This window comes from Oncorhynchus keta, chromosome 9 (assembly GCF_023373465.1).
Source record: "Oncorhynchus keta strain PuntledgeMale-10-30-2019 chromosome 9, Oket_V2, whole genome shotgun sequence".
In the NCBI taxonomy this organism is placed as follows: domain Eukaryota; kingdom Metazoa; phylum Chordata; class Actinopteri; order Salmoniformes; family Salmonidae; genus Oncorhynchus; species Oncorhynchus keta.
The window spans coordinates 23,318,040-23,329,587 of NC_068429.1; the positions used below are offsets into that span (position 1 = coordinate 23,318,040).

The 11,548-nt window shown below is 53.0% G+C and overlaps 1 protein-coding gene across 6 annotated transcripts in view; it reads left to right on the top strand.

Moving 5' to 3' along the window:
• The window catches only part of LOC118387407 (adipocyte enhancer-binding protein 1-like), a 38,355-nt gene extending 26,879 nt beyond the window's left edge, over positions 1-11,476 (top strand). For all 6 annotated transcript variants that reach the window (XM_052525496.1, XM_052525495.1, XM_052525497.1 and 3 more), the window contains 9 exons: positions 7,168-7,247; positions 7,431-7,554; positions 7,670-7,866; positions 8,069-8,242; positions 8,366-8,497; positions 8,959-9,214; positions 9,426-9,565; positions 9,735-9,834; positions 10,368-11,476. In XM_052525496.1, coding sequence (XP_052381456.1) covers positions 7,168-7,247; positions 7,431-7,554; positions 7,670-7,866; positions 8,069-8,242; positions 8,366-8,497; positions 8,959-9,214; positions 9,426-9,565; positions 9,735-9,834; positions 10,368-10,975 — 1,811 coding nt within the window. In that variant the 3' untranslated portion in view covers positions 10,976-11,476. The remainder of the gene's footprint in view (positions 1-7,167; positions 7,248-7,430; positions 7,555-7,669; positions 7,867-8,068; positions 8,243-8,365; positions 8,498-8,958; positions 9,215-9,425; positions 9,566-9,734; positions 9,835-10,367) is intronic.
• Positions 11,477-11,548: the final 72 nt, after the last annotated feature.

Sequence of the window (11,548 nt, forward strand, 5' to 3'; positions counted from 1 at the left end):
GGAGAGAATTAGAGAACGCGCACTTAGATTCACACAGGACACCGAATAGGACAGGAGAAGTACTCAGATATAACAAACTGACCCTAGCCCCGACACAAACTACTGCAGCATAAATACTGGAGACTGAGACAGGAGGGGTCAGGAGACACTGTGGCCCCATTCGAGGGCACCCCCGGACAGGGCCAAACAGGAAGGATATAACCCCACCCACCTTGCCAAAGCACAGCCCCCACACCACTAGAGGGATATCTTCAACCACCAACTTACCATCCTGAGACAACAATCCCCGTTATCATCCCCGTCCTCAACATCCCCGTCCTCAACATCCCAGTTTACCATCCCCGTCCTCACCATCCCGTCCTCAACGATCCCCGTTTCCAACATCCCCGTCCTCAACATCCCAGTTTACCATCCCCGTCCTCACCATCCCCGTCCTCAACATCCCCGTCCTCACCATCCCCGTACTCACCATCCCCGTCCTCACCATCCCCGTCCTCACCATCCCCGTCCTCACCATCCCCGTCCTCAACGATCCCTGTTACCGTCCCCGTCCTCACCATCCCCGTCCTCACCATCCCCGTCCTCAACATCCCAGTTTACCATCCCCGTCCTCAACATCCCCGTCCTCACCATCCCCGTCCTCAACATCCCCATCCTCAACATCCCTGTTACCATTCCCTTCATGAACATCCCTGTTACCATCCCCGTCCTCAACCATCCCCGTTACCATCCCCGTCCTCAACCATCCCCGTCCTCACCATCCCCGTCCTCAACATCCCCGTACTCACCATCCCCGTCCTCAACAACCCCATCCTCAACATCCATGAAACCATTCCCGTCCTGAACATCCCCGTTACCATCCCCGTCCTCAACCATCATCGTCCTCAACCATCATCGTCCTCAACATCCCCGTCCTCAACATCCCCATCCTCAACATCCCCGTTACCATCCCCGTCCTCAACATCCCCGTTACCATCCCCGTCCTCAACATCCCCGTTACCATCCCCGTCCTCAACATCCCCGTCCTCAACAACCCCGTCCTCAACATCCCCGTCCTCAACATCCCCGTTACCATCCCTGTCCTCAACATCCCCGTCCTCAACATCCCCGTCCTCAACCATCCCCGTCCTCAACATCCCCGTCCTCAACATCCCCGTTACCATCCCCGTCTTCAACCATCCCCGTCCTCAACATCCCCCGTCCTCAACATCCCCGTCCTCAACATCCCCGTCCTCAACATCCCCGTCCTCAACATCCCCGTTACCATCCCCGTCCTCAACATCCCCGTCCTCAACATCCCCGTCCTCAACCATCCCCGTCCTCAACATCCCCGTCCTCAACATCCCCGTTACCATCCCCATCCTCAACATCCCCGTCCTCAACATCCCCGTCCTCAACATCCCCGCTACCATCCCCATCCTCAACATCCCCGTTACCATCCCCGTCCTCAACATCCCCGTTACCATCCCCGTCCTCAACCATCCCCGTCCTCAACATCCCCGTTACCATCCCCGTCCTCAACATCCCCGTTACCATACCCGTCCTCAACAACCCCGTCCTCAAAATCCCCGTCTTCAACATCCCCGTTACCATCGCTGTCCTCAACCATCCCCGTCCTCAACATCCCCGTTACCATCCCCATCCTCAATATCCCCGTTACCATCCCCGTCCTCAACATCCCCGTCCTCAACCATCCCCGTCCTCAACATTCGCGTTAACATCCCCGTTCTCAACATCCCCGTTACCATCCCCATCGTCAACATCCCCGTCCTCAACATCCCCGTTACCATCCCTATCCTCAACAACCCCGTTACCATCCCCGTCCTCAACATCCCCGTTACCATCCCTATCCTCAACCATCCTCGTTCTCAACATCCCTGTTACCATTCCCATCCTCAACATCCCCGTCCTCAACATCCCCGTCCTCAATCATCCCCGTTACCATCCCCGTCCTCAACATCCCCGTCCTCAACCATCCCCGTCCTCAACATTCCCGTTAACATCCCCGTCCTCAACATCCCCGTTACCATCCCCATCGTCAACATCCCCGTCCTCAACATCCCCGTTACCATCCCCGTCCTCAACATCCCCGTTACCATCCCCGTCCTAAACCATCCCCGTCCTCAACATCCCCGTTACCATCCCCATCCTCAACAATCCCGTTCTCAACATCCCCGTTAACATCCCCATCCTCAACATCCCCGTTACCATCCCTATCCTCAACATCCCAGTTACCATCCCCGTCCTCAACATCCCCGTTACCATCCCCGTCCTCAACCATCCCCGTCCTCAACATCCCCGTTACCATCCTCATCCTCAACATCCCCGTTACCATCCCCGTTACCATCCCTGTCCTCAACCATCCCCGTCCTCAACATGCCCATTACCATCCCCATCCTCAACAATCCCGTCCTCAACATCCCGTTACCATCCCTGTCCTCAACCATCCTCAACATCCCTGTTACCATCCCCAGCATCCCCATTCCTCAACATCCCCGTCCTCAACATCCCCGTCCTCAACCATCCCCATTACCATCCCAATCCTCCTCAACCATCCCCGTCCTCAACCATCCCCGTTAACATCCCCATCCTCAACATCCCCGTTACCTCCCCATCCTCAACCATCCCCTGTCCTCAACATCCCCGTCCTCAACATCCCCGTTACCATCCCCGTCCTCAACCATCCCCGTCCTCCACATCCCCGTTACCATCCCCGTCCTCAACCATCCCCGTCCTCGACATCCCAGTTTACCATCCCTGTCCTCAACCATCCTCGTTCTCAACATCCCTGTTACCATTCCGTCCTCAACCATCCCTGTTCTCAACATCCCCGTCCTCAACATCCCCGTTACCATCCCCGTTCTCCACATCCCCGTCCTCAACATCCCCGTCCTGAACATCCCCGTTACCATCCCTGTCCTCAACAACCCCTTCCTCAACATCCCCGTCCTCAACATCCCCGTTACCATCCCCGTCCTCAACATCCCCGTCCTCAACATCCCCTTCCTCAACATCCCCGTCCTCAACATCCCCGTTACCATCCCCGTCCTCAACCTTCCCTGTCCTCAACATCCCCGTCCTCGACATCCCCGTTACCATCCATGTCCTCAACCATCCCCGTTACCATCCATGTCCTCAACTATCCCCGTTCTCAACATCCCCGTCCTCAACACGCCCGTGACCATTCCGTTCTCAACCATCCCTGTTCTCAACATCCCCGTCCTCAACCATCCCTGTTCTCAACATCACCGTCCTCAACATCCCCGTTACCATCCCCGTTCTCAACATCCCCGTCCTCAACATCCCCGTTACCATCCCCATCCTCAACATCCCGTCCTCAACATCCCCGTTACCATCCCGCCCTCAACATCCTCGTTACCATCCCCGTCCTCAACATCCCCGTCCTCAACATCCCCCGTCCTCAACCATCCCCGTCCTCAACATCCCGTTACCATCCCGTCCTCAACATCCCCCCGTCCTCAACCATCCCGTCCTCAACATCCCCGTTACCATCCCCATCCTCAACATCCCCTTCCTCAACATCCCCGTCCTCAACATCCCGTTACCATCCCCATCCTCCTCCCCAACCATCCCGTCCCCGTCCTCAACATCCCGTTACCATCCTCATCCTCAACATCCCCGTTACCATCCCCATCCTCAACATCCCCATCCATCCCCGTTCTCAACCATCCCCGTCCTCAACATCCCCGTTACCATCCTCATCCTCAACATCCCGTTACCATCCCCATCCTCAACATCATCCCCGTCCTCAACATCCCATCCCCCGTCCTCAACATCCCAGTTACCATCCCTGTCCTCCAACCATCCTCGTTCTCAACATCCCTGTTACCATTCCGTCCTCAACATCCCCGTCCTCAACATCCCCTCAACATCCCCGTCCTCAACCATCCCCGTGACATCCCGTCCTCAACCATCCCCGTCCTCAACATCCCGTTACCATCCCCGTCAACCATCCCCGTCATCAACATCCCGTTACCATCCCATGTCCTCAACATCCCCGTCCTCAACATCCCCGTTACCATCCCGTCCTCAACCATCCCTGTTCTCAACATCCCCCGTCCTCAACATCCCGTTACCATCCCCATCCTCCACAACATCCCGTCCTCAACATCCCCGTCCTCAACATCCCGTTACCATCCCCATCCTCAACATCCCGTTACCATCCCGTCCTCAACATCCCCGTCCCCCGTCCTCAACATCCCGTTACCATCCCCGTCCTCAACATCCCGTTACCATCCCCATCCTCAACATCCCCCCGTTCACCATCCCCGTCCTCAACCATCCCCGTCCTCAACATCCCCGTCCTCAACATCCCCCGTTATCCCCGTCCTCAACATCCCCGTTACCATCCCCATCCTCAACATCCCGTTACCATCCCCGTCCTCAACATCCCGTCCTCAACATCCCGTTACCATCCCCGTCCTCAACATCCCGTTACCATCCCCGTTCTCAACATCCCCGTTACCATCCCCGTCCTCAACATCCCCGTTACCATCCCCGTCCTCAACATCCCCGTCCTCAACATCCCCGTCCTCAACTATCCCCGTTACCATCCCGCCCTCAACATCCTCGTTACCATCCCCGTCCTCAACCATCCCCCGTCCTCAACATCCCCGTCCTCAACATCCCCGTTACCATCCCCGTCCTCAACATCCCCGTTACCATCCCCATCCTCAATATCCCCGTCCTCAACATCCCCGTTACCATCCCCGTTCTCAACATCCCCGTTACCATCCCCATCCTCAACATCCCCATTACCATCCCCGTCCTCAACCATCTCCGTCCTCAACATCCCCGTTACCATCCTCATCCTCAACATCCCCGTTACCATCCCCATCCTCAACATCCCCATTACCATCCCCGTCCTCAACCATCCCCGTCCTCAACATCCCCGTTACCATCCTCATCCTCAACATCCCCGTTACCATCCCCATCCTCAACATCCCCATTACCATCCCCGTCCTCAACCATCCCCGTCCTCAACATCCCCGTTACCATCCTCATCCTCAACATCCCCGTTACCATCCCTGTCCTCAACCATCCTCGTTCTCAACATCCCTGTTACCATTCCCGTCCTCAACATCCCCGTCCTCAACATCCCCGTCCTCAACATCCCCATCCTCAACCATCCCCGTTACCATCCCCGTCCTCAACATCCCGTCCTCAACATCCCCGTCCTCAACCATCCCCGTTAACATCCCCGTCCTCAACCATCCCCGTCCTCAACATCCCAGTTACCATCCCGCCCTTAACATCCTCGTTACCATCCCCGTCCTCAACATCCCCGTTACCATCCCCGTCCTCAACCATCCCCGTCCTCAACACTCCCCGTCCTCAACATCCCCGTTACCATCCCCGTCCTCAACATCCCCGTTACCATCCCCATCCTCAATATCCCCGTCCTCAACATCCCCGTTACCATCCCCGTTCTCAACATCCCCGTTACCATCCCCATCCTCAACATCCCCATTACCATCCCCGTCTTCAACCATCCCCGTCCTCAACATCCCCGTTACCATCCTCATCCTCAACATCCCCGTTACCATCCCCATCCTCAACATCCCCATTACCATCCCCGTCCTCAACCATTCCCGTCCTCAACATCCCCGTTACCATCCTCATCCTCAACATCCCCGTTACCAACCCCATCCTCAACATCCCCGTAACCATCCCCGTCCTCAACATCCCCGTTACCATCCCCGTCCTCAACATCCCCGTTACCATCCCTGTCCTCAACCATCCTCGTTCTCAACATCCCTGTTACCATTCCCGTCCTCAACATCCCCGTCCTCAACATCCCCATCCTCAACCATCCCCGTTACCATCCCCGTCCTCAACATCCCGTCCTCAGCATCCCCGTCCTCAACCATCCCCGTTAACATCCCCGTCCTCAACCATCCCCGTCCTCAACATCCCAGTTACCATCCCCGTCCTCAACCATCCCCGTCATCAACATCCCCGTCCTCAACATGCCCGTTACCAACCCGTCCTCAACCATCCCTGTTCTCAACATCCCCGTCCTCAACATGCCTGTTACCATTCCGTCCTCAACCATCCCTGTTCTCAACATCCCCGTTACCATCCCCGTTCTCCACATCCCCGTCCACAACATCCCCGTTACCATCCCCATCCTCAACATCCCCGTCCTCAACATCCCCGTTACCATCCCCATCCTCAACATCCCCATTACCATCCCCGTCCTCAACATCCCCGTTACCATCCCCGTCCTCAACATCCACGTTACCATCCCCGTCCTCAACATCCCCGTTACCATCCCCATCCTCAACATCCCCGTCCTCAACATCCCCATCCTCAACCATCCCCGTCCTCAACATCCCCGTCCTCAACATCCCCGTTACCATCCCCGTCCTCAACATCCCCGTTACCATCCCCGTCCTCAACATCCCCGTCCTCAACTATCCCCGTTACCATCCCGCCCTCAACATCCTCGTTACCATCCCCATCCTCAACATCCCCATTACCATCCCCGTCCTCAACCATCCCCGTCCTCAACATCCCCGTCCTCAACCATACCCGTCCTCAACATCCCCGTCCTCAACATCCCCGTTACCATCCCCGTCCTCAACATCCCCGCTACCAACATCCCCGTTACCATCCCTGTTACCATCCCCGTCCTCAACATCCCCGTCCTCAACATCCCCGTTACCATCCCCGTCCTCAACATCCCCTTCCTCAACCATCCCCGTTCTCAACATCCCCGTTCCCATCCCCGTCCTCAACATCCCCATTACCATCCCCATCCTCAACATCCCCGTTACCATCCCCGTCCTCAACATCCCCGTTACCATCCCCGTCCTCAACATCCCCGTTACCATCCCGCCCTCAACATCCCCATTACCATCCCCGTCCTCAACATCCCCGTTACCATCCCCATCCTCAACATCCCCATTATCCATCCCCATCCTCAACATCCCCGTCCTCAACATCCCCGTTACCATCCCCATCCTCAACATCTCCATTATCATCCCCAACCTCAACTATCCCCGTCCTGAACATCCCCGTTACCATCCCCGTCCTCAACATCCCATGAATGAATGGGATGAATGAATGGGATCATCCAATGAATGATCGCTCCCATGTGTATTCAGCCATATGCTTCCAATGTCTGCTCACCCCTTCCCACAGGCAGCTTCCGTAGTGAGAATGAGGTCAACCCCACAGACAACCTTGACTTCAGACACCACAACTATAAGGACATGAGACAGGTGAGTGTTTAATGAGAGTGTGACGGGTGAGATTGATACTGTCCTTCATCTCTTCCTCATCCCTCTCCTCTCCTCCCTTACTCCTCTCTCACTATCTCCCTCCTCTCCCGCTCCCATTCTCCCTCCATCACACCTCTTCCCACCTCCCTCCCTCCCTTTCCTCCCTCCCTCTCTCCATGTCAGATGATGAAGGTGATAAATGAGGAGTGTCCTAACATCACTAGGATCTATAACATTGGGAAGAGCTCTGCAGGCCTGAAGATGTATGCCATGGAGATCTCTGACAACCCCGGGGAACACCAGACAGGTGTGTGTGTGTTTGTTTGTTTGTGTGTGTGATAGTTGAGCCATACAGCAAAGGAACACACACACATACTAAGTGATCACAAAACACCATAACAGGATGTCATCTTCCTCACCAGGTGAGCCGGAGTTCCGCTACACGGCTGGTCTCCATGGTAATGAGGCACTGGGGCGGGAGCTGCTCCTCCTGCTGATGCAGTTCATGTGTAAGGAGTATAATGAGAACAACCCCAGAGTGCGCCGCCTGGTGGAGGGAGTGAGAATACACCTGGTTCCCTCACTCAACCCAGACGCCTACGAACTGGCCTACGAGATGGTGAGGGACCTGGGCTCATTCCAGAAAGATGCTCCAACAAGGAATATACAGTATATGTTTAAGCTGATGAAACTGGAACCAATGTTACATTACATACTGTCCTTCCATATCCGGTTTCTCACACCCCTCAAACTCCCTGCTCTTAATCTCTCCAATAGAGATGCTTTCTTTATTATTTTCTAGCCTCCTCTCTCGTCTCCAGGGCTCTGAGATGGGGAATTGGGGTCTGGGCCACTGGACTGAGGAGGGATACGATATCTTCCAGAACTTCCCGGACCTCAACAGTGTTCTATGGGGGGCAGAGGACAGAGGCTGGGTCCCACGCATTGTACCTAATCACCACATCCCACTCCCAGAGAACTTCCTCAATGGCTCGGTGGGTGTTAAGGCTACAGATGTTGTTTTTTAATATTTATTTATTTTGTATTGTTAATTTTCCAATTATACTACAATTTGTATTTCTGGTGTTAGATCTACATCTCCCACTCTCTCTCTGTAGGTTGCCCTGGAAACCAAAGCCATTATTAACTGGATGGAGCGGACCCCATTTGTGTTGGGAGCCAATTTGCAGGGTGGAGAGAAAGTGGTGGCGTACCCATTTGACATGCAGCGACCTCCAAAGGCTACAGGGGTGGGTTCTGTTCTGACTGGAATAGGATGAATCAGCACTGGCAGGGCCGGATTACCGAACAAGCACTCAGAGCACATGCCCCGGGGCCCTGACTTCCATGGTGCCCCCAATCCAAAATCATGGGGTTGGGGTAGCAAAGTGTTCTCTCAGCATCATGGCAAAATGTGAACAAAAGCATAAGATGAGCTATGAAACATTAAGAAACATTAAAAACAATTCCCTGCCTCATTGCAAAAAGTGTACAATTACAGGAAATGTTCTTACAACTGCCCTGTGGCCCCAAATGCTGTAGTCCGGCCCTGAACACTGGTGTCCAAAAGTAGTCCACTATTTAGTGAATTTCAGATGTACCCAAGGAATTATATTTGCACTGGGAGCCAAGAGAATAGTGTTCCATTTCAGCCCAGCCCTGGTCTCTTCTATAACATGAACATATGTCTTATTCCTCTGTCTTCCAACAGACTTTGGGGTCTCGGCGTGAGTTGAGACCCGGTGTGAACCATGAGATGAATGAGGAAACGTGGGCCCGGATGCAGCGTCAGAATGGGGACGCGCTACGAGAGACGTCTGACGACACCATGTTCCGCTGGCTGGCCATGTCGTACGCCCACAGCCACCTGACCATGACGGAGACCCAGCGTGGCTCCTGCCACACAGACGACATCTCTGGGGGACAGGGTATCATCAACAGGGCCAGTTGGAAACCTGTGGTGGGAAGTGAGTCTCTATGGGGAGGGGGAGAGATGTGAATAGTGGTAATGAGGCAAAGGGAAGAGGGAGAGAGATGGCAAGAAAAATATTAAAGGAGAGAGTATGACAAAGAGAGAATGAGGGCGGAAGAGAAATGTACAGAAAAATCTGGTGAGAGAGCTCCTAATTAACCCGATATCATGTATTCTTCCTTCTCCGCCACGCTGTAAATTCCCAGGTATGAATGACTTCAGCTACCTGCACACTAACTGCTTTGAGCTGTCTGTCTTCCTGGGCTGTGACAAGTTTCCTCATGAGAGTGAGCTGCCTCTGGAATGGGAGAACAACCGGGAGGCACTACTGTCCTTCATAGAACAGGTGAGAATACAGTTTTTAAACCATTCTCATACTTGTTTTTTAATGTATTTAATGTGTCTTTACTGGAAACTGTACTGTATGTTGCTGATGAGTAAATACTTGATTGTATTGCATCCAGTGATGTCATCTGAGCATTGAGCCCTTATATAGGTGCTTTTTCCTGTGCTAGGTGCATCGTGGGATAAAGGGCATAGTGAGGGACATGGAGGGTAAACCTCTGGCCAACGCCACCATCTCTGTGGACGGCGTCAAACACGATGTCAAGACTGGTAAACCTGCATTCAAACCCAAACTTGAACTCGATCTAACGTTTCTGGAGATACCTGAAAATAGCTGTGCAGCGATGCTCCCCATCCAATCTGACAAAGCTTGAGAAGATGGGAGAATCTCCCCAAATACAGGTGTGCCAAACTTGTAGCATCATACCCAAGAAGACTCAAGGCTATAATCCCTGCCAAAGCTGCTTCAACAAAGTACTGTGTAAAAGATCTGAATACTTATGTAAATGTATTTTAATTTTTTATTTTATTTGCAAAACTTTCTAAATACCTGTTTTTGCTTGTCATTATGGGGTATTGTGTGTAGATTGATGAGGGGGGGAAACAATTTAATCAATTTTAGAACAAGGCTGTAACGTAACAAAATGGGGGGAAAAAGTCAAGGGGTCTGAATACTTTCCGAATGCACTGTATAACACCAAACGACATCTCTGATCCACTTTCTCTCTCTTTCTGCTCCCTCCCTTTCTCACACCCTCTTCCTCCCTCCATCTCTCCCTCTTCTTCTCTCTCCCAACCTATAGCTGCGGCTGGTGACTACTGGCGGTTGTTGAACCCCGGGGAGTACCGTGTGACGGCTCGCGTCGACGGCCACACGCTCCAGACCCGGCTGTGCATTGTGGGCTACGACTCCGGAGCCACCCCCTGTAGCTTCACCCTGGCCAAGTCCAACTGGGACCGAATTAAGCAGATTATGGTCCTCCACGGCAAGAGGCCCATACGGCTTGTTACCAAAGCACCCCCCCGGGTAGGAAGTGACATCAGCGGCGGGTCAGTTGGCAGCGTAGACGCAACAAAGACGGGCGCCACTGGCGGGATGGGCGGGACGTCGGCCAACTCCCATAATGCAGAGCGTCTCCGGCGGTTACGGCTGATGCGCCTGCGCAAGATGCACCAGCAGAGACTCAGGTATAACTTCTCCACCACCACGCCCGTTGCCACGACGACCACCACGGCGGCCCCCACAACGACGGCGGAGCTGGAGACAGAGAGCACTACTTCCTGGTATGACTCGTGGTTCCCTGTGGAGAGTTCGTACACAGAGCCCACACCTGCCGAGGTCTTCACAGAGATCCAGGAGTCAGAGCCTACACAGGACTACACCTTTGAGTACAAGTTTGAAGATTACTAAGGTGAATTTAATTAAATTGCTAAAGTAACAAATTACAGTTTTTAAAAACACAATCATAAAGGCATTATTCAAATTGTGTGAAATTTAAAACATATTTAATTCCTTGCAGAGCTGAAAGAAAATATAGCATTTAAAAAAAACGCTTTTTAAAAATAATACTTTCTCTGTGCTCTTCCATTTATGTCTCATGATGGTCTGTATTCTGATATATTTTTGTAATGCTCACACATAGATCAGAGAATAGTCTACATTCTCTCTCTGCAGAGCAGGGAGTTAACAGCATGTTTTTCATATTATTTACTTAAGCAAGCCTATTCTGAGACGTAGATATAGGGTGCTTCAAATGTTTCACAATAAAAGAGTATAAACAGGTTATTTGACACACGCTGAAGTCATGCTTTGCCTCCAAGTGGATTCTTATGCTTGGTTAGATATGATTACTAATATATATGGAAACTGCGGTGTGTTTGTATTATTACATTAAAAGTGTTCAAAAAAGTATATCTTTGTTGTTTATATGATGTTGCAAGGCCTTCACCTACAGAGAAATAGGACCACAACCACAACTAAATA